The following is a 23403-nucleotide window of genomic DNA, read 5'->3' as shown; positions in this document are numbered from 1 at the left end:
CAGTCCAAATTAGGAACAATTATTTGCACTCTGTGAATGTAAACATCGCAAAAATATTATGATTCTTGTTAAAGCTACATTGCTTCTGTTTACTAAAATTTGGTAATCTTGCAAATTAACTTCTTATAGTTTCTTGATTAATTACATAAAAGTTAAAAGTAAGAAGTGAAATGTTAAATCTCTTGACATGGAAAGATTATTCGGTGTCTGTGTGTTTACAAGTTCAAGTCTTTTTTCTTGTCACATGATTAGGTTAGTTATGGATTCTCCCGTCACGTGATTAGATGAGTTAAAGATAAAAAAGTGGTTGAGATAAGAATTGTATATATTTGTTTCTCTCGTCACGTGATGAATTATAGGTAAAAAAGTGGTTGAGATAAGAACTGTTCTGATAGAATATTTATTTCTCTCAGTTTTTGCTTATGTCACCATCCACTAGGGAGCAACAAGAATCTTTAATTTCATACTCTCGAGAGTATGAAATTAACTTACTTTCTTATTTCACCACATTTTACCACCTCACCTAACAAAAGCAAAAGCAGGAATTCCATAAAATGGACCCCACTTTTGCTTTTCCCACTAACATATATTAATCGATTACATAAAAGAGAGACGCTATTTACACTCCAAAACATAACGTCAGAAACTTTAAAAAACAATTTTGAGAGGACCGGAAGCTAATTTTTGTGGACTAATTTATAAATTTTCGTAAAAAGAAAATATTAAAAAATAAACCGCGGAGTATTTGAAAGAATATCACCCAACGGCGTGTCGTTGTGCGTGGTTCCAAGCGCGCACCGGGCGCCCCATCTTCCTTCCTCATCGGCGCTCTGGTTCGCGTTACGAAATATGTCCACGGACTGTCTACGCAATTCTGTGATTTGACCTGCAACGGCTCTCTCTAGACTCATAGACTTTCTCTCTCTAGATTTCCCTCCACCGAGCTTTTATCGTTTCGCGGCGAGTTTCTTCTGCGGGTTCTTATATCAGCGGCGGAGCTTTCTTCGCATTCTCCGTGCAAGGCCGCAAGGGGAGGCTTTGACGGAGGCGAAGTGCATTGCCGGTATTTGCGAGGAGAGCTTATCAGAGAGGCCCCTCCCGCGGAGGTAAGCTTTCTTTGACCAAAGCTGTTTCCTTTTTTTTATTTTTAATCGCAATTTTGAGTTGTGGGTATTTACTGGTGGTGTTGTTTTTGTCGTTGGTTAGGGTTTTTATTTTGTGTTTATGTGAAAGATTGGGAATTTTCTCTATGCCACTGATGAAATACACTGTTTGGTTGCCAAGAAAAGTAGGACATGAAGGGATGGAACAGTGGTTTTAGAATTTTTGTTTTTCTTTCATTATTTGAAGGGAGGAGAAATTGTGAAATATTTTCTTCTGCATTTGCCTCAATTTGTGTAAATAAACAAAATGGGGTTTTACGGCTTACATTTCTAGAGAGTAAAGATTGTTTTCTATTGTGTTTGGTATTGCAGAAAGATGGGTGCTTTAGGGTTTTGTGGATGTTATGGTGTCTTTCAAATCCTGAAATTAGGAAGTATGTTTTTTTTTTTTTTTTGTGGGGGGGGGGGGGGGGGGGGAGTGGAAGGGGGGATGTGGTTGGGTCTATTCAAACAGGTTTGGCCGTGCTTAAAGAATCTAATCAAAATCTGAGTGTATTTAGCATGCTGAGGGATATTTTGAACTTGTACCGTAGTGGATGCTGTACTCTTCGAAATGTATGCTGCGCCGTTTCGGGATTCTTGAATTTATTTTGAAAAGGGCACTGTTCATCGTATCGTGTTCTTGCTGTATCGTGTCAAGTACTAGTCAACTCCAATTCTAACTCTACACGATACATCGTAGTCATGAATATGCAATCTCAATTGTCTACTATAAAGCCTCTTGCAGAAGTTGGGTAATTAATATATTTATTGGCTTTTATAGTCAAAATTTGCAGTTGTTTGGCACTTATTCTTTCTGTGTATTACTTGGACAGCTTGGAAATCGCTGCGTGGGCCAAACACAGCTTACAGAGAAATGGTATTTGTTTTCTGACTAAGTTTTTATTCATTCATTTCATTTAGTCCTTTGCTAATGTTTAGTCACTCTTCATTTTTAATTTACTCAATTTGTTGGGCTTGACTGACCCTTTTTTTTATTCCAAACATGTGGGAATTCAGCAGCTGATTTTTTGGTTTTATGATTTGGACTGTTTGGCTAGTTTAGAGTTGTATTGTTGGTGAACTATGGTTGTAGTGTTTGAGTGACCCCTTGTTGACTAAAACGGTCCTTTCTTCTATATATAAAAAGAGGCCTTTTACTTCTTTTAATTGTTTACGTGTATAATATAAACTTGTGCAGGATGGTGAATACAGTAATGATTTTGACTGGAATACTGATGATGAGCTGGAAATTGAGAACTTTACGTTGTCTACTTCAAGTTTGACAGTTGGTGGAGAAGCTATTGTGATATCTGGGGAGGTAACCTTTGTGCATTAGTTCTAAAATGTCTTCTTTGATTTGAATATGTTTTTGGAGATGGCTAAAACAATCTATACACTCATAGTGTCATCTGGGGCATAGATGAAATACTCCTGTTGTGTATGTAATTAACTGCACATGATGCCTCTTAGTGATATTTAGGCATTTCTCCATTGAAAATTTCTGAATTTACTTCTTTATACTTTTATCACTTTCGATGAGTTTGCAAACATTTAAGGATAACTGATGATTATTTAAATGGGATATTAATATTGTTACATAATTAACACACAATTCCTCTTTCTTCTTGAAGGGGAGCTCATCTGCCGGTCCCTCCAATACCAAAGTTCTTAATCACTTTGTGGGGATGGGATTTTCTGAAAAGATGGTTGTCAAAGCAATTCAGGAACATGGTTAGATCATCGTATCATTTCATTTCAGTAAAATTTTTGATATGAATGCTAACACCACTCTGATGGAATATCCAGGAGAAGAAAACACAGATTCAATTCTGGAAACCCTCCTCACATATTCAGTGAGTCAAGATTTCTGCTTTAGATACTTATTTTTACGATATTGATTATTTGGGTTTGTGAGTTTGGTATAACAGCACTTAATACTAGTCCATGCACTAAAGGATTTACATTTATTGTTTGCCGAATATGGCTGTAAGACTGGATTCCTTACTTATTGTATTATCTTGACTAGTATTAAGTGAGTTCTGTTAAATCAAAATTACATGCGATCCTATAAGAAATTATCAAGATGAATGGGTCACATATCTTACGAACACAAGTTTTCCTGCCCTGAGAGTTTTCTTGATAATAATTTTTGCAGGCTCTTGAGAGTTCCCCTGAAGAACAGCAGGAAGTAGAAACGCCGCAGGAAGTAGAAACACTGCAGGAAGTAGAAACACCACAGGAAGTAGAACCACATGAAGTTGATTCTGATGGCTTCTCTCTCGATGATTATGATGAGAGCTTTCTGGATGATTTTTCAGACTTGGATGGCTTTTCTGATACCGAGGTAGGTCATTGGCCTTACTAACAAGTTGTATGTTATATTGGTTTTTCCCTTTTTTGCCAAGCTTTTCATTTTCTGTTTCCCCAATCCTTCAAGCAACAAAAACATTACATCGCTTTCCAATATCATTAAATCGTGTCTCGTACTATTTATGTGCTAATATGCCAATACACACAGGATAGTGGGTTCGTGACAAAGAGTCAAAGACATGTCACACATGTGTGTATCTCATAGAAATTTCATTTACCTATTTTGCAGGAAATTATAAATCCTACATCGGAGAAAGGGAAGATACAGACCTTGGTCAATATGGGTTACACAAGGGAGGAGGCCTTAATAGCAATTGAAAGATGTGGTATACGTTTAGTTTTATATATATGCATAATGTTGATTTGTGTTGCTTTTATCATTTTCCTGTCCACATCTCCAGTTAGTTATGCTTTGGTTCTTTTTGGATGATTATGTTGAAATCCTGGAAAATGCTACTTATTTACTTCTGGTATAACTTTAGACTCCAGAAAAATAGATAAAAGTACATTCTTTTAGTGTCTATCATCTCACCTTCAATATTTGAAAAATGTATTGCTTCCCTTGTGGGTAGCCGGGATCATAGTTGTGTGCCCACAAATGCATGTCCACATCTCCAGTTAGCTACTTTTGCTTTGATTTGGATGATTAAGTTGATATCCTGTAAAATGTTGTTTATTTACTTTTGGTATAATTTTATCACGAACCAAATGCATAGTCAGAAGAATTTCTTGGATTACGTTGACTAGAATGTCTTTTATATATGATCTGGGGGCCAAAGAAACATCCTCCTAGCTATATGCCCTGCTAGGATTCTGGGCAGTAAACCACTTTCTGCTAGTTAAGCCTGTGCCACACTTTCTCAAGTTTCCTTCTCAGTTCTAGTAGAATTTTGATTGCCTGTTTCTCCTTCCTTAGCTCTATTTCTCCCTTCAACATTGCAGGTACAGACTCCACTGTTGCTGAGTTGACTGATTTTATATGTGCTGCTCAAATGGCACGGACAGAAGATGTCTTTTTTGCGGTTGAAGAGAAGGTATTTGCTGATATAGAATATGATAACCGTTTTCTGTTTTTTCTTACATAATCACTTTTATAGATCGTGATTGTTGTTTCATTTTTACAGCCTAGATCACATCTAGACAAGAAGAGGAAACTTCTTGAGTTTGAGATGCTAAAGAAGAAAAAGAAGCAGATGCGGCTTGGTGGAAACCAAGGGGATGATGATGAGACAGTTCATCTCCCAAATCCAATGGTTGGGTTTGGCACCCCAAGTGATCCATATGTGCTGACACATAGGACTCTTCCAGAGGCAGCTGTAGGACCTCCATACTTCTACTATGAGAATGTCGCACTAGCTCCTAAAGGGGTTTGGACCACCATCTCCCGCTTCCTGTATGATGTGCAGCCGGAGTTTGTGGACTCAAAGTACTTTTGTGCTGCTGCAAGGAAGAGAGGTTATGTTCACAATCTCCCAATCCAGAACAGGTTTCCTCTCATGCCACAGCCCCCAGACGCCATATCCAAGGCATTTCCCTTGACAAGGAAATGGTGGCCTTCTTGGGACAAGCGAGAAAAGCTAAACTGCTTGCAAACGTGTATTGCGAGTGCCAAGTTGACTGAGAGGATCAGGAAGGCTCTTGAGCAATATGATGGGGAACCACCAGAGCGAGTCCAGAAGTATGTCCTTGATGAATGCCGCAAGTGGAATCTGGTGTGGGTAGGGAGAAACAAGGTCGCCCCACTCGAGCCTGATGAGGTGGAGATGCTTTTGGGATTCCCAAAGAACCATACAAGGGGAATAAGCCGGACTGACAGATACAAGTCACTTGGGAACTCCTTCCAGGTAATGAATTACTTCTACGTTTCATTAGCATTTTAATCTCTCTCAAAAGTGTCATAAGTTTCATTAGCATTTTACTTATGATTTGAACTTGTTGCAGGTTGACACTGTGGCATATCATCTGTCTGTGCTCAAGGATATGTTTCCCAGTGGCATCAACGTCCTCTCCCTCTTTTCTGGCATTGGTGGAGCTGAAGTGGCCCTTCACCGGCTTGGTGTCCCTCTGAAGAACGTTGTCTCCGTAGAGATCTCAGAAGTGAACAGAAACGTTGTGAGCAGTTGGTGGGAGCAAACCAACCAGAAGGGGAGGTTGCAGCACCTTGTTGACGTGCAGCAGCTGAATGGTGATTGCCTTGAGCAGTACATGAGCGAGTTCGGTGGATTTGATCTGGTGGTTGGTGGGAGTCCATGCAACAATCTAGCAGGCAGCAACCGGCACCATCGTGATGGACTGGAGGGTAAGGAGTCTTCCCTTTTTTACGACTACTTCCGGATATTGGACTTAGTTAAGAGCATGATGGGAAGAAACAATTGATTCGATTCAATTTCCTGGTTACTTGTGGTAATAAACAACAACCAAGTCTTATCCCACTAAGTGCGGTCGGCTGGTTACTTGTGGTAATCCGATTCTATTTAATCCCCCTGTGCAAAAGTTTTGACTTTTGTTCACGAGGAACAAACAATTGTACTAATTGGAGTTTCGAACCTGCTTATAAATGAGGTTTTAGTTAGTGCTCATTCTTGTCTCTCGTTTCTTTTCCGAACAAGTTGAAGAACCTAATGGATCGAACTCCATGTTAACTGATGGTCTTAATTCATTTCTTTTTCTTTGTTTCGGGTCAAATTTGCATTTGTTCAGTTGATTAGAACAAATAAGAATTCGAGTTCCAAACCAGTAATTTCCTTTTAATTACATATTGGTCCTGGCCTTTATTATACAAGGGGTGTGTTTGGACGAATTTCTTTGGCAACAAAAAAAAAAAAATTGCTTTTCACTGCTATTAGCATAACAAGAGCGTCTCCAAATGAGATGTCAAAATGTACATATCAGCTATAACAGTAAAAAAAGATCATACTAATATTTTCCAACCAAAGTGCCAAATCCTATGTGACGATGACATGAATTGGTAGCAAAAGAGTTTGCTGTCAAATTTGACAGCAGCTTCAAATGTATATTTATTAATTATTAAATGTATTTTGTTAATTTTAAATTAGTTTAATCATTTATTATAATTAATGTTTAGTTGATCGATGCATTCTTATCTTTTTTTCTTCTTTTCAATCAAGGAAGATGAACAGTTTACTGATTAAACTTGAAATGTCATTTATTAAATTTTAATTAGTTTAATAATTTATTTTATAAATTAATAAAATAATAATTTAATTTGACATATCTGTTGGAAAAGAAAACTTTAAAAAGATATCAAAATGCTACGTAACCCGAATTCTAGATGACCTAACCCAACACGAACAAAAATATACTAATTATTGCCATCAGACCGACCTAAGTTCAAATTGTAAAAGTTCAAACTAGACTTGAATTGACTTCCCAAACCGTCCGAGTTGTACTCCTAAAGAAATTTCCAGGTACCAACCAACCTATATTTTGTTGAGAGAATATAAAAAAAAAAAAAAACAAAATGGTCAAATTAAAACGAACTCACCCACCTAATTCCGCCAAAATTAAAAATAAATAATAAAAAAATAAACGCACCAAAACCCAAGTATACGGCCGACATTTCTATAAATAACCTATCGGATCCTTCCCTTGTCTCTCTCTCTTCTTCTCTACGCTTCTCCCCCTTCGGAAGCGTAGTGTCTCACTTTCTCGCAGCCAGGGGGTTCCACCATCAGATCCCATCGGAGCTTTTCTCGTTCCTTCTGCTCTCCAAGACGTCGCCGTCAGGTCCGATTCTCTCCGTCGTTAACCCTCTACCTCCCGTCTCTGTAGATCTCTTAGATCTGAACTTTGCATTTTCGTACTGTTAGGTCAATTCAAATTCGTGATTCGATTGAGTTGGTTCTAGGGTCTTTTGCATGTCCGAAAAGGATAGGGAGAGAAAGTTGTGACCTTTAATTGCATGCTGTGCTTGATTTTGTAGAATGATTGATAATTGCTTGCTTTTGTTGGTTTTTGCTTTTGTATTCCTTCGTTTTTGTTATTTTCTCGGGAGCCAAACGGGAGATAAGCTTATTTGACACTTGGTCGGTGTAAAACCCATACATGTAATCTCATTTATTTATTTATTTTTTCTGTCAGACTTTTGGGCTTTAATTTTGTATCATGCAGCTTACGTTTTTCATGTTTTTCGAAATACTTTTCCCATAAGCATGTGATTTGCTTGACATATTCATTGATTGGTTTTATATTGATCTCAATTTGTTACTTATAGATGCATTTTCTCCTTTTTTTAAAAAATGTTATAGGGTAGTGCACTCTTCCCATGGCTGCCGCTGCAACTGCCGCTGGTCCTCGATATGCACCGGAGGACCCAACTCTTCCCAAACCATGGAGAGGACTAGTTGATGGTAAAACTGGGTATCTTTACTTCTGGAACCCCGAGACCAATGTCACCCAATATGATAGGCCGACGGGTTCAGTTGCTCCATCAAAGCCTTCTTCAGCACAGTCTATAAGCTCTTCAGTTCACGTTCATCAATCTTCACAAGGACAACGTCGCCCTGATGAGGGAGATGATAGGTATGGCAGAGGCAGCAATGGTGTGTCCAAGTTTGACACAGGATCAAGAAATCAGCAGGTAAGTAAGCTTGCTACTTGGGTGACTTCTTACACAGTTGCAGCTCCCTGCAACCTGCTTGGTAAACATTTTCTTATGGGAACTGATATGGTTTTCTTGGTTGTGCATTAGACTGCAAGAAGTGCAACAGTGTCTTCTCATAATACCCCGAGTGGGACACTAAGTGCACATGGAGGATCTTCTGTGAAAGGAAATGGATCAGACATTGGAAGCGGTTTGTCTGCTGAGGCTTATAGTCGCCGACATGAAATATCTGTTGTTGTGAGTATTAACAAGTTTCTTATACAAGCTTGATATCATAGTGTTCATATTGTTTTTTTTTTCTTGTTTGTATATTTTACTTGGTCATTCTGTTTAGTTTCTTTTACCGTCTATCTTTTCTCCGTAGGGTCTGGTTTAAATCTTTATATCTTCTGCCCGCACACTTTTGCATTGGGATTGGTTAGGTTAGCCTGATCATTTTGTTGCATTAAGAATTTCTCTTGGGGTTGTGCATAATTTGTATGTGTGTATTGTTGTAGTTGTGGTTTTATAGAGTCATGGTTTGAATCTTCAATTAAAGATTTATGGTGCAAAATGCACTGGTCTTGCACAGTGAGAGATGCTTCTCATACGTGAATGTGATCAGCTGATTGTTTTAGGAGTCTTCAATGGAGTTACGTCATCACTCTTCTCTCTCTCTCTCTCTCTCTCTCTAGTTTATCATTGTTATCGTTAGAGAGTATTATTATTACTTTTATTATTAAATTTTGTGGCTAGTAAGCTACTAAGGTGAATCCGTGATTTTGTTAGCTAGTTGCTGTTATGCCTTTTTAAATGTTTCTTTTGTTTGTCTTGAGTGATGTTCTAGTCCCTGGCTGTCTTGTACCAACTTTTGATATGCTCACAGCGTCATTTGATTTACCTGTTTTGCTAGGGTGATAATGTGCCTCCACCGTTTACTTCATTTGAATCTACTGGCTTCCCATCTGAGATTCTTAGAGAGGTATTGAATTATGCTTATGTTTTTGTGTTTCTTTTGTGTAATACTGGTGGCCATTAGTGTAAGTAACCCGAGTGTTTTGTGCAAAGTTTTGTGATTGCTAGAGGTCCAATGTTGAGTTTCAGACTCATGTTATTTATTTTGCCATCTGTACTTTTTGTCGCAGGTGCGATATTTGCTCCTGGGAGGAGCTAATGTCGTACGCTGTGCTGCCCTCTTTGTGGGGGCTTGCATTTAATTTGGAGCGCCCTTTTGCGTGGACAAATTTTTGGGAAGGGCTTTCCAAATCACCCAAGTTTGTGGCTGGGACTGCTGTTGGTGATTCAGTCTGCCACTCGGTCCGAATGAAAGAAGAGGCCTCCTCATGCTCCAGCTTGCTGTTGCAAGCTTTGGTCGCCTGCAATGGGGGTGTTGCTTCTTCTGCCATTCCACTGTTCCATAAGGCCAAAAAGAAAAAAAAATCAAAATCTTGAAGCCAGTACCTCTGCTTATGGGGGTTCCTGGAATTTTTTCTTTTTCCAGGTACAAAAAGAAGGTTTCTCTGCCCCAACTCCAATTCAAGCACAGTCTTGGCCGGTTGCTCTTCAGAGTAGAGATATAGTAGCCATTGCTAAAACTGGTTCCGGGAAGACCTTGGGGTATTTACTTCCAGGATTTATCCATCTCAAGCGCGCCCGCAATAACCCTCAGATGGGTCCAACTGTATTGGTGTTATCACCAACTAGGGAGCTGGCAACACAGATTCAAGATGAGGCAGTGAAGTTCGGGAAATCGTCAAGGATATCTTGTGTGGTATGTATCTTCTGGTCCTTTTTATGTTTTTCCAGGATAAACAATAAAAATGTCTTCAAGAATGGTATTGTTTGATGCTGCATATGCGTTTGTGTGCATACATCATATAGTTAAATATTGTCATGCATGTGCATTTAGAGAGTTGCAATTATGGTTATTATTAAACACCAATGCTGCCCGACTCAACTTATTAGACTCTTAACTATGGACTACTCAAACTGACTCCCTAATGTAGAACCTGGCCACTGTGAAACTAGGTTGACATGCAGTGACTTCATTGACCAACTTGACCTTGCTGGTTATATCAACTCAATTGGCTTTCTTCTTCAAGTTGTAACTTAAACGGTCACATGCCTTACAAAATCTTGTTCAATATATAAGTGGTTCATTGTGTTTTCTTTGTTTTGGGCTTTTTCCCCAGGGAAAGTAATATTATATTGTGGAGTGTTTTGGCCATGTTTCGCTCTAGAATAATTGATTATAGTGATGACCTTCTAAGGGCTTCGGCTGGTCCCCCTCTTTAGTTTTAGAATCTAATCTAGACATGTTATTCCACCAACATCTTGAACTTCGAGATTTTTTAAGAATTAAATGGAGGAGGTCCATTTAATATTTTTTTATCTAATTAAATGATTTTTTTTGCTTTTTTTGTGTGTAGTGTTTGTATGGAGGAGCTCCAAAGGGTCCACAGTTGAGAGATATTGACCGAGGAGCAGATGTTGTCGTTGCCACTCCTGGTCGCTTGAATGATATTCTTGAAATGAAGAGAATCAGTCTCCATCAAGTTTCTTACTTAGTGTTGGATGAGGCTGACCGGATGCTGGACATGGGGTTTGAACCACAAATAAGGAAGATTGTGAAGGAGATACCTGCTCGTCGCCAGACCCTAATGTATACAGCAACTTGGCCGAAGGAGGTTCGGAAGATTGCAGCTGATCTGCTGGTCAAACCTGTTCAGGTTAACATTGGCAATGTTGATGAACTGGTTGCGAATAAGTCTATCACACAGGTACATTAACTCCAGCAATGCTGTCCATGTTTTAGTCCATAGTATGTTGGCTTATCATGTGCATGTTTCCTTATATGTTAGGATATCACTCTAGGTGATCACGATGATCAATTAAGAGTTCTAAAGAGGATAAAAATTATTTACATATTTGTTCCCTCCACCCAGCGTGGAGGACTTAACTATCAATTTTTTTGTATGATTTATGTTTTGTATAGTCTTTAACTTGGCATACAGCTTAACAAAAAATCATATCCTGTCTTACAGTATGTTGAAGTACTGACGTCAATGGAGAAGCACAGACGACTGGAGCAGCTTTTGCGATCTCAAGAGCCAGGATCGAAGATAATAATCTTTTGTTCAACCAAGAAGATGTGCGATCAACTTTCTCGCAACCTAACCCGCCAGTTTGGAGCTGCTGCAATTCATGGCGACAAATCTCAGAGTGAAAGGGATTATGTGTTGAATCAATTTCGCTCTGGAAGGACTCCAATTCTTGTAGCAACTGATGTTGCAGCTCGAGGATTGGACATCAAGGACATAAGGTTTTGTACTTCCCAGCTTATTGTCACATATTTGTTCTGTTAGAATTGAAATATATGTTGGTTCTGTGGTTTGGTGAATCACCTGTCTTTCTTTCAAATGTAAGGTTTTTAGTCAAGTGGCAAGAGTAGGCAACAATTCAATTGAATTATGTGGATCCTTATTATTTTGCGGTGTTCCCTTCTGATACGAGGATTGTATTTGTCAGGGTCATTTTAAGAACGAGTAGTTAGTTTTTGTTTGGCTATCTATTTAAGCAAATTTTTCTGTGGTGTCCCCTTCTGATAGGAGGATTGTCTTTGTCATGGTAATTTTTGTTACAGGGTGGTTATCAACTACGACTTCCCTACTGGAGTAGAGGATTATGTTCACAGGATTGGGAGAACTGGAAGGGCGGGCGCCACTGGCCTGGCTTACACATTTTTCGGTGATCAGGATGCTAAGTATGCATCAGATCTCATCAAAGTTTTGGAAGGGGCTAATCAGCGCGTCCCCCCGGAGGTTCGTGAGCTAGCTTCCCGGGGTGGCGGGATGAACCGGTTCAGACGTTGGGGTTCTGGGCCCAGTGGTGGTCGTGATGGGGGTCGTGGTGGGCGAAATGATTCAAGTTATGGTGGAAGGGATGGTGGAAGGGGAGGAGGATATGGATTTACTCCCTCTTCTGGCAGGTATGGTCAAATAATTACATTTAAATTCAGGCTGTTTAATTACGTTGCTTGCTCGTTATGTCAGATGTGCTAAACATGCGATGGTAGTACTTTGAGAAGTGATGGTTGGAAATGCATTTTCTTGTATGTGACAGGTATGGTCAAACCAATGGGTATGACAGAGGCCGCAGTCCCAGCCCTGTCAAGGCGTCAGGATATAGAGCCCGTAGCCGTAGTCCTGAGAGGTTTAGCAAGGCTCTGCCAACAGGTGGAGGCTCTGCTGGTGGTTGGAGTTTCCACAAATCAATGATGGAACGGGAACGGGAGCGGGAGAGGGAGAGGGAGCGGTTGTCGCCTCCACGTAAACGCAGTGCTGAGGAAGCTGAGGAGGGCATGATACATCCAGAGTAATTTCACACGTCTACCGCCATCTGCTCTGGTGCTGTCATTTGTTTTTGATGTACCCTTGCTGAACCTCCTCTCTCTCTCTCTCTCCTGGTCTCCATTTTTGGTCTCTGGATTTTTGGAAAAAAAAGAAGGGAACAAATATGCAGCAGAGTAATATTACTGGTTTTAATTAATATTTTTACATGTAATCAATTTGTAGTTACTATGAAATTTAATTAATTATAGTAATCATTAGCACTGTTATTATCTAAATCTAATTCATTGTTTGTTTACTTTTTGACACATTTGGCATATGACTTCTTTTGAGAGCAAATTGGACGGAAATTCACTTTTTTTAAGTCTCAATTTTAGAGAAATTTTTCAGTATACCAGAATACAGTCTGTTCATCAAATATTATAATACAAGTGATTGAAAATCTTTATTTAAGAACTCAAACATTTTTATAATGACATGTAGTATACCGTGCTATGTTTCAACACAACAAAAAATCTTTCTAAATTTTGGGTGACCTACAAGTTTAAGGGTAAATTGATGGTTTATTAAGCAATTACGTAATTCGAATTATTTGCTTCACCTTCGATTGAAAATTGGAAACATATTTGGTCATGTGGGAAATTAAACCAACACAGATTCCTCCCAACAGAGGAACAAATGATGTACTTCTTATGTGGTTGCTTGACTAGTTTAGTTCTTAGAGAGAGAATCTTCACCGGATCCTCTTTGTGAGGATTCTGGGGATCCTTTAAGCACATATGTTCATCGTACAACGTGCGGTCAGTTTTTGTTAGGTATTGTTTATATTTAATTTTAAATAAAAAAAATTTACAATGATTTTTGACCGCACAATGTACGATGAACGGATATGATTGGAGGATCCTCAAGATCCTCACAAAGAGAATCTGGCGAGGATCCTCTTGGTAGTTCTTATGCCGGTGCCATTAGGGTGGGCTGAGGCGAAGTAAAAGGCGACAGACTAAGAAAAATTACGTCCTCTTTACGAGAGAAATTTTGGTAAGGTTGCATGACTAGTGAAGTTCGGATACTACGTAAGTTGCGTAGAGTCAAGTGAAGTAAAACACAAGGCATCTTATGCTTTGCTTTTGTTAAGAGATGTCGACAAATAACGTGGCTGGACATTCCTACTCATGTTTGTCACCCTTTTTGTGGTGAGGCCAAAGTTCTTATATTTCACCTTTTGTTTACTTTTTATGTTAGTAAATACTAAAGCTTCCCAGTTTCGAAAAGTATTTTTGAGTCTAAACAAATCGCAACTAAAGTGCTTGTTAAATTTCAGGTGGAAGGTAAAATATTGCTTTATCTATTTCAGCGGTTAAAGAGACAAAAGGTACTGAATTGGGGCATGTTTGTCATGCTCAATACAGCAAAAAATAAAGCTAATATAATTGACTTTTTAAATTTATTTACTATGCCATTTTTACTAAAAATAAAGCACTTTAAAATTATAATTAATTATTGCTAAAACACAGCCCTCACGATAAGAAGTGTAATAAGTGACAACTTATTTTTAATGCTAATAAAATTTCCCAAATTCAATGATATTGAGAGATTTTTCAGTGTACCAGAAACATTGTTTTGTATACCAAGTGTAATGATACAATTGGTTGAAAATTTAAAAAAAAAATTCCAGCTAATTGTATTATGACTCTTGATGCACCAGACGGTGTTTCCGACACATTGAAAAATTTCTCTAATAGAGTGTGAAGCGGAAATATTTTTTTTTTAAAGTGAATAAATCAAGAAAATAAATAAATAACTAACATAGTCAAATAGTTTTATGCTGGAGAATAGCCTTTAACAATGTGGCAATTGCTTCGTAACGGTAGAAAATATAAAATCCAATGCAAAATTTTGGTAATACCTTAAATATTATAAAAATAAATATATATCCATTAAATTACATACCAATTTAGGAGGATGCATTCAAAACTTCAGTTACAAAAAAAAGAAGTGCATTGGATGTCTTGAGATAAATATATTGTTACAAAACCCAGCTGAAAATTACTTCATTGCCCAAATACTTAGTTTGTAAGTTATTTTTCTTATTATTTTATGAGTCGAATTATTACAAAACTATTTGTTTTTTTTTTAAATGGTAAGTTTCGGATATGGATGTTTTTTACTATGAGATTCAAGTACTTGAGCCTTACAAAATGCATGTATGGTCAATATTTAAGCCAATTAAAATTATGCCAAAGCAAGTGATTCACATTTTCCATATATACTTGTTATGAACACCTTCCTAATATGCATTTACAATTGATAAGTGCGACTTAGATAAGCTAGATGAGGTGAAAAAAAAGACGAGAAATGCTAGGGGACTCTTCATAGACTTTCTGTCACCTCATAATTTAATGTTAATTCTGGTACCTATGTTATAAAATATTGTACAAAAAACATGATGGGGCAGAGAGTCCATAGAGAGCCCCTTATCATTTCTTGAAAAAGATACGAATGAAAAAAATCATTTGATAGTAAAATTATTTGGGAGGTCTTTAAGATAATTCCTTGGCTGCCACTTAGTACTACGATCTTGTAGTATTCCTTGTAAGAGATCTTATATTTGATTTTCGCCAAAAGTGAAGTTGAACCATATTATTATGGCTAACTCAGTGTGAGGCTTAGCCCACTCCTCCATCCCCCTTAGTATATACTATCATAATTTGTTTAAAAAAAAAAAAAAAGAAGAAGGATAATTCCTTGGCTCCTAGCTGGCTACTTGACTCTTTCATAATTAAAATGCAGCTTTTAAAGCTACAATTTATCTAAAAGGGGCTGAAAATATGTTTTTTCTTAATTGGAATATGCAAAAAAAATATGTCATTTATGCAAAAGTGATTTAATGGGAGGCGCTCGTCTCTTAGGTATACAATTAGATTTTCGGTGTTATTTTGAGCGTATTTCTAGTTGGCATTTACCGTTGGATTTTCCATCGACGACTGTAGTTTTATAAAAACTAAGTACACTATGAAACACATTATTTTAAATATGATATGTCACGTCATAAAACAGAATCATGAACAATACATGTCCGCCATGTGTCACAAACCTGTCTTGGAATTTCCCTAAAATACAAGACCAGTCTAACGACCTAATGATTATTCCTTATATATGTTTTATGTTTTATTTAAAAAAAAAAATATTTCAATTTTTTGTTTCAAAAAAATGAGAAAAAACTATTGGTAGGGAAGTTCAATGGACACAGACTGGAAGAAATGTGAGCCCTTGGATGGTAAAGATGGCCCTACAATGCTAGAGAAGCAGTGGGGTCCGCATCGCATTTGCCCTTGCTCGCCCTCAAACCTCACTAATAAAAAACCAAGAAATAGAGCAGCTAGCACACATTAAACCAGCCTTCCTTCTTGAGCTTTTGTTTCTCTCTCTAGAGCTCTGAAACTCTCTCCCTGTGCTTGCATGGAGTACTTGGAAACCAACTTGAGGGAATTAGATAATTTTCCTTTCCTTTCCACCCTTCTCTCTGATTCTTCAAACCCTCTGAAATTGATGAAACCAGAGATCCACCTCCTTCCACCACCACCAAAACCACCACCATCAATGGGAATATTTATTCTGTCTCTAGATCTTCCCCACCACCACCCAATTCTCCCAAGGCTTTGTTTCATCACCCCAATTCCACCATTCACGGGTTTAACTGGAATTCTCATTCCCATGAGTACAATCTCACTCCAAAGATAAATCATTTCACCACCACTGAGGCCAGTTCTTCATCCAACCCTTTCAGCAAGATTTCAACCACATGCAACACCCTTAATAATCCCTTTGAGCCTTCACCTTATACCGCAAATCATCATCACCATGATTTCATGACATCCGATTGTAGAGAAAGCGAATCCGTGGTGATGCATGGATTTCATGGTGGTGTTAGAGGCTTTTTGGGTTATCAACCCCATCATCAAGAAATTCTTCATGACCAGCAGATGGGGGCAGAGAGCTGTGTGCAGCTCCCACAACTGGTCAATTATGGTGAATTTGGGTCCTCATCAGTTCCGGCGATGCGTTTGCCTTCGGATGATGTGTCATCCAACTCTATCATCGCAGAGATTGAGTTTGGGAGAAGATTCTCAGCTGATGAGAAGAACAAAAGGTTGTGTGCAAGAAGAGCCATTAAAATGCTTCAGAAGAAACCTGATATAATCAAAGGTCAATGGAGTCCCGAGGAAGACAGGTATTTTGTTTTTCTGATTTTAGTCGATTATTTGGTTAATCAGAGTGTTGATTTATATTTTCTTCATGTATTTTTCAGAATTTGGAGGATATATGATATGCTTATCTTTATTTTTTAAATTATTAAGAGGTCTTTTTTTTTTTTTTTTTTTTTAATCTGTAAAAATTGGTAATTAACTCAGTTAAATCTATCTTTGCAGACACTTGGTGCAATTGGTTGGGAGGTTTGGGATCAAGAAGTGGTCTCAAATTGCAACTCAGCTGACTGGGAGAGTGGGAAAGCAATGTAGAGAAAGATGGCACAACCATCTGCGGCCTGACATTAGGGTTTCATCCTTTTCTCCCTTAATTCTTCACTATTTCACAAACTTCATTAACATATAAATTACATACAAGCATGCGTATAGCTCATTTTCATTCACTAAATTTTTGTTTCTCCTTGAAATAAAAAACAAAAGATTTATGCAAATACATATATTTTGTTAATGTAGACAAAGATAATAGCTAATACATATATGGCATTTGCATATATTTGGCAATATATTTATTAGAAAATACTGTAATTCTAATATTTTGACGCGTGTCATAAAATATATAAAATTCATACACTACCTTATATGTCCGTTTATACGTTTTGTGGAGTTTATATTGACGTTGTACTATCCAGTATTTGTCAATATCTGCTTCACAATGAAAAATTAACATGCGTTTCAACCAGCGGTTAGGTTGGATTGCAGAATTTGAATTAGACTATAATAATTAACCATGACACGTTATGAATTTCCGAAGGAAAATGCTTGGTAGGTCATCTTTTTAGATCATATTTGTAAACCATGTGATGTGTCACTAATAGAAAATAGGTACGTTAATCAAATATTTAAGTAATAATTCAATTACCAGTAACACGTCATATGGTTTAAACAGATAGTCTCTCTAACATTATTCATTTCCGAAACAACCTATGTCAGGTTTGGTTTATGCGTATATATCAGAATTCAAATTCATTTCAATTTTAATCAATAAATTATTAGGATCCGATTTGGACCAAAATCGGGTGAAAGTCGAACCCATTTCAAGACCTAAAATTTATTTACCTTTTTATTATAAGTCTGAATTTATATCAAATAAGTAAATTTAAAATGACTAAAATAATAAAAATATATGAATTATTATGTATTATTTATATAAATTTACTCTGCAATAAGTTACTCTTTTGTAAATATGTAGTGACTTTTGAATTTATGTAATTTATAATGAAGTTTTTCAATCAAAAACCATTTATAATGAAGTTTAAATTCTGTAATTTACTTTTTCACATATATAAATGTTAATTATTATCATGATGAAAAAAAAAAGTATTAAGTTAATTTTGATTTGTAACAAATAATTGTTGCACCCTTTTTTCATTGCTTCCTCTCTGATTTGATGGTATTGAACTAAGGAGACGATGCATGCATGCATCTTGAGTTTTCCTATTTAAAACCCTAGGACTATTGTAACCGGGAAAACAAAACCCTAGGACCATACATGAGCATAGGAAGTACGTGCATTGTTTTCTACTTGGACGTGCGTGTTAACAGAAAATTGACAGTTACAGATCAAATCTAGCTAGCTGGTGCATAACGTTGGTTTAAATTAATACAGTTGTTGTGTACCATATCAAATCAGCTTTTGAATTTTATATATTATCTTTTAGAAAGCATATATATTCATATACGTATATATATATGTATGTACGTATGTATGTATGTACTTATACAGTTATATAGAGTGCGTGAACGCAACTAATTAAATCTGTGTTGAAACTTGCAGAAAGAAATGTGGAGCGAGGAAGAGGACAAGATACTGATCGAAGCCCACAAGGAAATCGGGAATAGATGGTCAGAAATCGCCAAGATGTTGCCTGGAAGGACGGAGAATACAATTAAGAACCACTGGAATGCAACAAAGAGGAAGCAAAACTCAAAGAGGAAGAGCAACAAGCAGGACTCCAACATTAACAATTACAATGAGAGCTCCATCTTGCAGGACTACATCAGGAGCTTGGTCGGTACTACTGCTACCGATACTACTGCTTCCCCTAACTCTACCGGAACAACGGAGAACAAAGCCGGGCTGTCGTCTGTGGTCTCACCTGATCATCAGTCTGGGATGCACATTGATCAGAACAACATTGTCGAGAGCCCAGACGCGACCAACTCTGCGAATTGGGATCTCATGGGTTATCGTCCCGAACCTATTGACAGTGAGGCGTCCAACATGAACAACCACATGGGTGTTGGTGTTAATCTTTCTGATTTCGACAAGATTAACATGTTCAATGTTTTTGAAAGTTATGGGCTTGGTGGATACCTGCAGCAGGGAATGGCGAGCAGCAGCACTTCTAGGGTTAAGGATCCGAGCTGCAACATGGCGTATGAACTGCCATTTTTGCCACTGGAGACGAACAACTTTATGCAGGGACATGATAACCATGTCAAGAAAGAGCTGGATATTATGGAGATGCTCCATTTCAAGGGAAATGTGTGAGCTTTCGACTTTCGTGCAGCTGCAGGAAGTGCTTTGTCGTCGGTGTTCCCCTAGCTATTTCGTATGTTTGTCAGTTTTTGTGCGTCATTAGGCTTTCATGTTTAGAAAGCGTTCAGACTTTTATTTCCTTTCAGCATTTTCATTTGGATAGTTTAACTGGAACACAGTTGTTGATGTTGTTTTCAAACTTAAATTCAGTTTGGTTTTGTTTATGCATGTTTGTCCAAATTTGCTATTTATTTATTTATAGAGGTTTTTTAGGTTGCGGATAACTGTACTTAAAGAAAATAGGAATATGTCATCGATATGTCATTTATATACGCCGTGATTGCTATTGTTACAATTGTTATTATTGATGTTATAAATGTTAAAATGTAGTCATTTGCTAACCATAATCTACGTAGGAGGTTTTATATTTAGCTAGAAATTCTTGTGATGGATTTCTGAGGTCACGTAAAGTGCCTAGAAAGTAAGCAATATGCATAAATGGAGATCTTGCTTATGCCATGTTGGTCGTACTAGGATTCCGCATCGCTAATAGAGTAATTAAGCCATTGTGGAAACCTTAATGTATAACGCTTCAATTTTTTGTGGATAGAGCCAATTATGCAAACTTTGGTAAAAGGATAGAAAATTAAATGGGGTGATGCTATGCATACACCTCTTTTTACCTCTCACACATTCTTTGTTAATTTATGTTATTTATTTCCTTTAATTCATTTGATCTGACGGTCGAAAATTAAGATATACGTGAAAGGTTAAAATTGGTGTGTGGATAACACCACTACCCTTAAAATGGAAGAGATTTCTGCACTCCTTTTTTCACCTTCTTCACACCTCCTCTTAATTCAAGCCTTTGATTTTTTTATTTTTTTTTCAATTTAGTGGCTAAAAAGAGGAGGGGGAGGAAGACTTGCAGTAGATGGCGAGGAGTATGCAGAAACCATTTCCTAAACAAGAACCATATAGGAGTCTCACTAGCTAGATGTTTTGATGGAAACCGCTATATCAAGATGATCTTGTAGCTGGGTTTTGGGTTTCAAAATTATCAATGGTAACTCACGTAATAATCATTGTGCTCTTAAACGCTTTGCTAGAACCGCATCTATTAAGACCCAGTTGAAATTATAATTAACAGAAAGCACTTTTAGCATTTTTATAAGCAGTCTCAACAGACCTTGAGCTGCTTATAGCTTAACTGGTTAACAATGTTCTCTATCAATAATATAAAAGTTATTTTGGAGGCAGCAAATATATCTTTGCATACAATATATATGATGAGAATATATATAGATCATAGACCTAATCTTTACAGTTGATGAGATGATTTTCTTTTTTGCTTCATATATATAATATATATTTAAAATTCATGCATGCAACACTAACTGGGCTTTGGCTTTATTCTCTTGGCTCTTGAATACAAGAACACTCCAGCAAGAGCCACAGCAGTCCCTGCAATATAACCCCCGTCATTGTTAGTCAAGGAACTCTGCAAGCCATGTGTAAGAATGTGTCATATATGCAAATATACAAGGTACTCACCGAGGGAGTTTATCGGTGAGACAGGTGTTTGGAAGAAGATGACTGAGGAGACTATCACCACCACACGCTTCACACAGTTTCCAACCGCGTGAGTCACCGGTGAAACCATCTGCAGTATCATATAGGACACCTGCATCCCATACAACTTATGCAAATTAACCAAGCAATTATATATAAGAAGTGGACAGTAATATTTGTCCTACATTTGGTATGGCTACACATATAGCCTACATTACTGATCATTTCTAACAAAGGGGAAGTCATGTTTAAGTGGATTTTGTTATTCTGTAAGAGATTGAAAACTTCACCAAAGCGTGTGATTAAGCCAAAGCTGTTAGTACACGGTAACTACTTAAATGTTTTAGTACAAGAAACACGTAATTCAATTTCGGTTTAATTTAGAGAGAGTGTGAAACTATATATGTTGTCACCTGCTGGCAAGTGTGGAAGCAGAAGCCAGCCAGAAGTGATCTCACGCATAACTCTTTGATGTTCAATCCTTGGTTTGCCTGGTATACAATATATAATTAATGAAAATAATGCGTACAGAAAAGCTAGCGCATTAAGAACCACGTTTAACTGCATTTTCATGAAGTACTTCTAGGAAAAGCTCTCATAAGCATAAGTAATTCCGACAAAAGTAGTCCCAAACGGGTCTTAATAGTATTACTACTCACAGCAGACTGCAGGTATGCAGGAGTAAATTTAACGCCTTCCAAGAGAATCGCCGAAGGAACCAATAGGATGAAGGAAATGATAGTGATCACTGAGAAGAGATTGATATTGTCCAAAGATTCCTAATTACAAAACAAAACTATTAAACCTCACGAAGGAATTCTGAAAATAAAGAAATTGCAGCTGTAGGTTAATTAGTTTTACCTCTTTCTTAACCATGAACTTCTTGCTGAGTACATTACGTGATTGGTTCGTAACATTAGACGCCATTGCACTACCGAAACCAATCCTGTTGTAGAACATACAATAGTTAAACACTTGTAAATTTGTAATTCAAGAAAAAGAGGAATTCGGCAGTGATCACGAGCTATATATCCAGATATATACATTTAGAACTTGTTCCTTTTAGAAGACTGTAATCCAAGAAGCTGCATATAAATTTGATTCGTGCATAAATTTGTCTTCCGGGATGTCTTACCAGTTAAAAGAGGCCTCGGTGAAGGATGCCAATGCCACTCCGCCTACAATCGGTACAAGAGAAGCAACGACCCAAATATTCGGCATCTGTGTGCAAAGCAATCAGCATGATGAAAAAAACTGACAGTCAAATCGCTACCTCAGATTTGCACCCGCCTTCTGAAGGTTAAATCACAAGTAGGAAGACAGAAGAACCTGAAAGTTTCTTACCTCCGCAAGCAAAAGAGCAGAGAATAAAACTGTGAAGAACGGCTCCATAGCTTTGATTGTGTGAGTGAAAGAAACAGCAACTTTCCCAAGACTAACGTTAGTCAATAAGTTCCCCATTGTGTGTGCCACTGCCAGTGGAAGAATTGCTGCAAGCTGCCATCCAAGTCGAAAGATTTCAAAGAGACAGAGTAGTAGTGTACTACTAATCACACCAGTATTATCCCAACTCGTATTTAACCACGTACTAGTTCATGTTTATACAAAAAGTCTCGGTGCTATTAGTAATGAAACCACGTATTATATGTAGTATTCTAATTCGTCGGACATGGGACTTGACATTCGAGCAATTATAAGGAATAAGTAGGTACCTGTGAGCGAGTGAGATTTGGTCTGGGGTAGAGGTTAAGAGCCCACATCAGGGTAATCATCACAGTCCCGCAGCCGAACTGAAACGCTGTGACCGTTGCTGGAAATGGATAGACTTTCAGAACCTATGAACAAGCTCTGGCCTTCAAATTCTAGCTTCTTTTATTAGGCCAAAATCGACGAAAACAAGAAGCGAAAACATGCATTTCAAAACAAGAAAAGGCAATTAAAAATATGGGGAGGGCAGATGAATAAAGACAGTGAACGCACCTGTTTGTTGTAGATGTTGAAGTAAATATTCAAAAGGTACCAAATTCCAAACATTGAACCAAGCTGAAAGGTCTTAACCAGCCCGCTCTGTTTTGAGCCCTCGTCAGCACTCTCAGGCACAGAAGCAGCCCTGACCTTCAAATGATCATATCTGCGATTCGAGAAAAGGAAGGAAGCATTGGAAGAAGAAAACGTGTGAAGAGGTGTTTGCCATGAAGGCCTGTGAACTTTAGTCAAACTGTCTTGTATCAAGGACGTCGAGGGTGAAGGTTTAGTGGCTTTAGGGATAGAGTTCCAACACGGAGGTTTGAGAAACGAGGTGGAAGGAGCCAGAGCAAGCGCAGTGCTCTGCATCTTGACCAGAAGGTTTGGAATTTGGGAAGCAAAGCAAGTGGAGAAAGAAGCTCAGGCCGCTAAAGGCTTTTAAGCCTTTGCATGAATACAAAACTGAAGGATGACGGCGGCTATGGGGGAGTAGACCAACTTCTTATAAGTCTGTATAAGGTTACTCAAACTTTCCGGTATTGATCCCGCATCCTCACCAGCATCAGAAATCGAAGGGCCGACGAGTGAGATTTAGGGGTTTTGTAAGCTAGTACTGAATGGTGCTTAGTTAGTAGTGGAACGAATGGATTGC

General features: G+C 37.8%; 4 protein-coding genes across 5 annotated transcripts; 3 read left to right on the top strand and 1 right to left on the bottom strand.

Annotated features, from left to right (window-relative positions):
- Nucleotides 1–744: 744 nt before the first annotated feature.
- On the top strand, nucleotides 745–6094 carry LOC103926943 (DNA (cytosine-5)-methyltransferase DRM2). 2 transcript variants are annotated; one of them, XM_009335827.3, is made up of 10 exons: nucleotides 745–1106; nucleotides 1979–2022; nucleotides 2344–2463; nucleotides 2777–2876; nucleotides 2952–2998; nucleotides 3301–3489; nucleotides 3745–3841; nucleotides 4458–4549; nucleotides 4640–5359; nucleotides 5457–6094. In XM_009335827.3, the coding sequence occupies exons 2-10, from the start codon at nucleotides 2020–2022 to the stop codon at nucleotides 5889–5891; spliced, it is 1803 nt and encodes a 600-aa protein (XP_009334102.1). In that variant the 5' UTR covers nucleotides 745–1106; nucleotides 1979–2019; the 3' UTR covers nucleotides 5892–6094. The 2 variants fall into 2 exon arrangements, with proteins under 2 accessions (XP_009334102.1, XP_018498029.1); XM_018642513.2 differs by having other exon boundaries at nucleotides 1927–2022.
- A 1008-nt stretch (nucleotides 6095–7102) lies between these two features.
- Nucleotides 7103–12736, top strand: LOC103926948 (DEAD-box ATP-dependent RNA helicase 14). The gene is made up of 9 exons (XM_009335833.3): nucleotides 7103–7262; nucleotides 7784–8115; nucleotides 8227–8376; nucleotides 9032–9100; nucleotides 9620–9889; nucleotides 10548–10898; nucleotides 11163–11440; nucleotides 11762–12106; nucleotides 12241–12736. Exons 2-9 carry the CDS (start codon nucleotides 7801–7803, stop codon nucleotides 12494–12496), a joined length of 2034 nt encoding a protein of 677 aa, XP_009334108.2. The 5' UTR covers nucleotides 7103–7262; nucleotides 7784–7800; the 3' UTR covers nucleotides 12497–12736.
- A 3636-nt stretch (nucleotides 12737–16372) lies between these two features.
- On the top strand, nucleotides 16373–19226 carry LOC103926983 (transcription factor MYB119-like). Its single transcript, XM_009335871.2, has 3 exons — nucleotides 16373–16698; nucleotides 16898–17024; nucleotides 18510–19226. Exons 1-3 carry the CDS (start codon nucleotides 16373–16375, stop codon nucleotides 19224–19226), a joined length of 1170 nt encoding a protein of 389 aa, XP_009334146.2.
- Nucleotides 19227–20315: 1089 nt separating this feature from the next.
- LOC103926947 (phosphoenolpyruvate/phosphate translocator 2, chloroplastic) lies at nucleotides 20316–23381 on the bottom strand. The gene is made up of 9 exons (XM_009335832.3): nucleotides 22767–23381; nucleotides 22499–22621; nucleotides 22131–22283; nucleotides 21922–22007; nucleotides 21648–21732; nucleotides 21446–21565; nucleotides 21200–21277; nucleotides 20769–20898; nucleotides 20316–20678 (listed from the first exon to the last, which is right to left on the bottom strand). Exons 1-9 carry the CDS (start codon nucleotides 23118–23120, stop codon nucleotides 20608–20610), a joined length of 1200 nt encoding a protein of 399 aa, XP_009334107.2. The 5' UTR covers nucleotides 23121–23381; the 3' UTR covers nucleotides 20316–20607.
- Nucleotides 23382–23403: the final 22 nt, after the last annotated feature.

This window comes from the organism of the source record quoted next, unplaced genomic scaffold, assembly GCF_019419815.1.
Source record: "Pyrus x bretschneideri cultivar Hongxiangsu unplaced genomic scaffold, Pyrus_bretschneideri_v1 Contig12, whole genome shotgun sequence".
Classification (NCBI taxonomy): Eukaryota; Viridiplantae; Streptophyta; class Magnoliopsida; order Rosales; family Rosaceae; genus Pyrus; species Pyrus x bretschneideri.
The sequence above is the reverse complement of the archived record's forward strand: the minus strand, read 5'-3'. Positions and strand labels throughout refer to the sequence as shown.

Excerpts from the sequence above, each read along its gene's own strand:
- LOC103926983 (XM_009335871.2), top strand. The coding sequence starts at position 16,373 with ATGCATGGATTTCATGGTGGTGTTAGAGGCTTTTTGGGTTATCAACCC. Across the intron at positions 16,699-16,897 it reads TGGAGTCCCGAGGAAGACAG|ACACTTGGTGCAATTGGTTG; the intron begins GTATTTTGTTTT and ends CTATCTTTGCAG. Across the intron at positions 17,025-18,509 it reads ATCTGCGGCCTGACATTAGG|AAAGAAATGTGGAGCGAGGA; the intron begins GTTTCATCCTTT and ends TGAAACTTGCAG.
- LOC103926947 (XM_009335832.3), bottom strand. The coding sequence starts at position 23,120 with ATGCAGAGCACTGCGCTTGCTCTGGCTCCTTCCACCTCGTTTCTCAAA. Across the intron at positions 20,899-21,199 it reads GCTTCCACACTTGCCAGCAG|GTGTCCTATATGATACTGCA; the intron begins GTGACAACATAT and ends TATGGGATGCAG. Across the intron at positions 20,679-20,768 it reads CTCACCGATAAACTCCCTCG|GGACTGCTGTGGCTCTTGCT; the intron begins GTGAGTACCTTG and ends GTTATATTGCAG.
- LOC103926943 (XM_009335827.3), top strand. Across the intron at positions 2,464-2,776 it reads CTATTGTGATATCTGGGGAG|GGGAGCTCATCTGCCGGTCC; the intron begins GTAACCTTTGTG and ends TTCTTCTTGAAG. Across the intron at positions 2,999-3,300 it reads AAACCCTCCTCACATATTCA|GCTCTTGAGAGTTCCCCTGA; the intron begins GTGAGTCAAGAT and ends TAATTTTTGCAG.
- LOC103926948 (XM_009335833.3), top strand. The coding sequence starts at position 7,801 with ATGGCTGCCGCTGCAACTGCCGCTGGTCCTCGATATGCACCGGAGGAC. Across the intron at positions 8,377-9,031 it reads GACATGAAATATCTGTTGTT|GGTGATAATGTGCCTCCACC; the intron begins GTGAGTATTAAC and ends CTGTTTTGCTAG. Across the intron at positions 9,101-9,619 it reads CATCTGAGATTCTTAGAGAG|GTACAAAAAGAAGGTTTCTC; the intron begins GTATTGAATTAT and ends TTCTTTTTCCAG.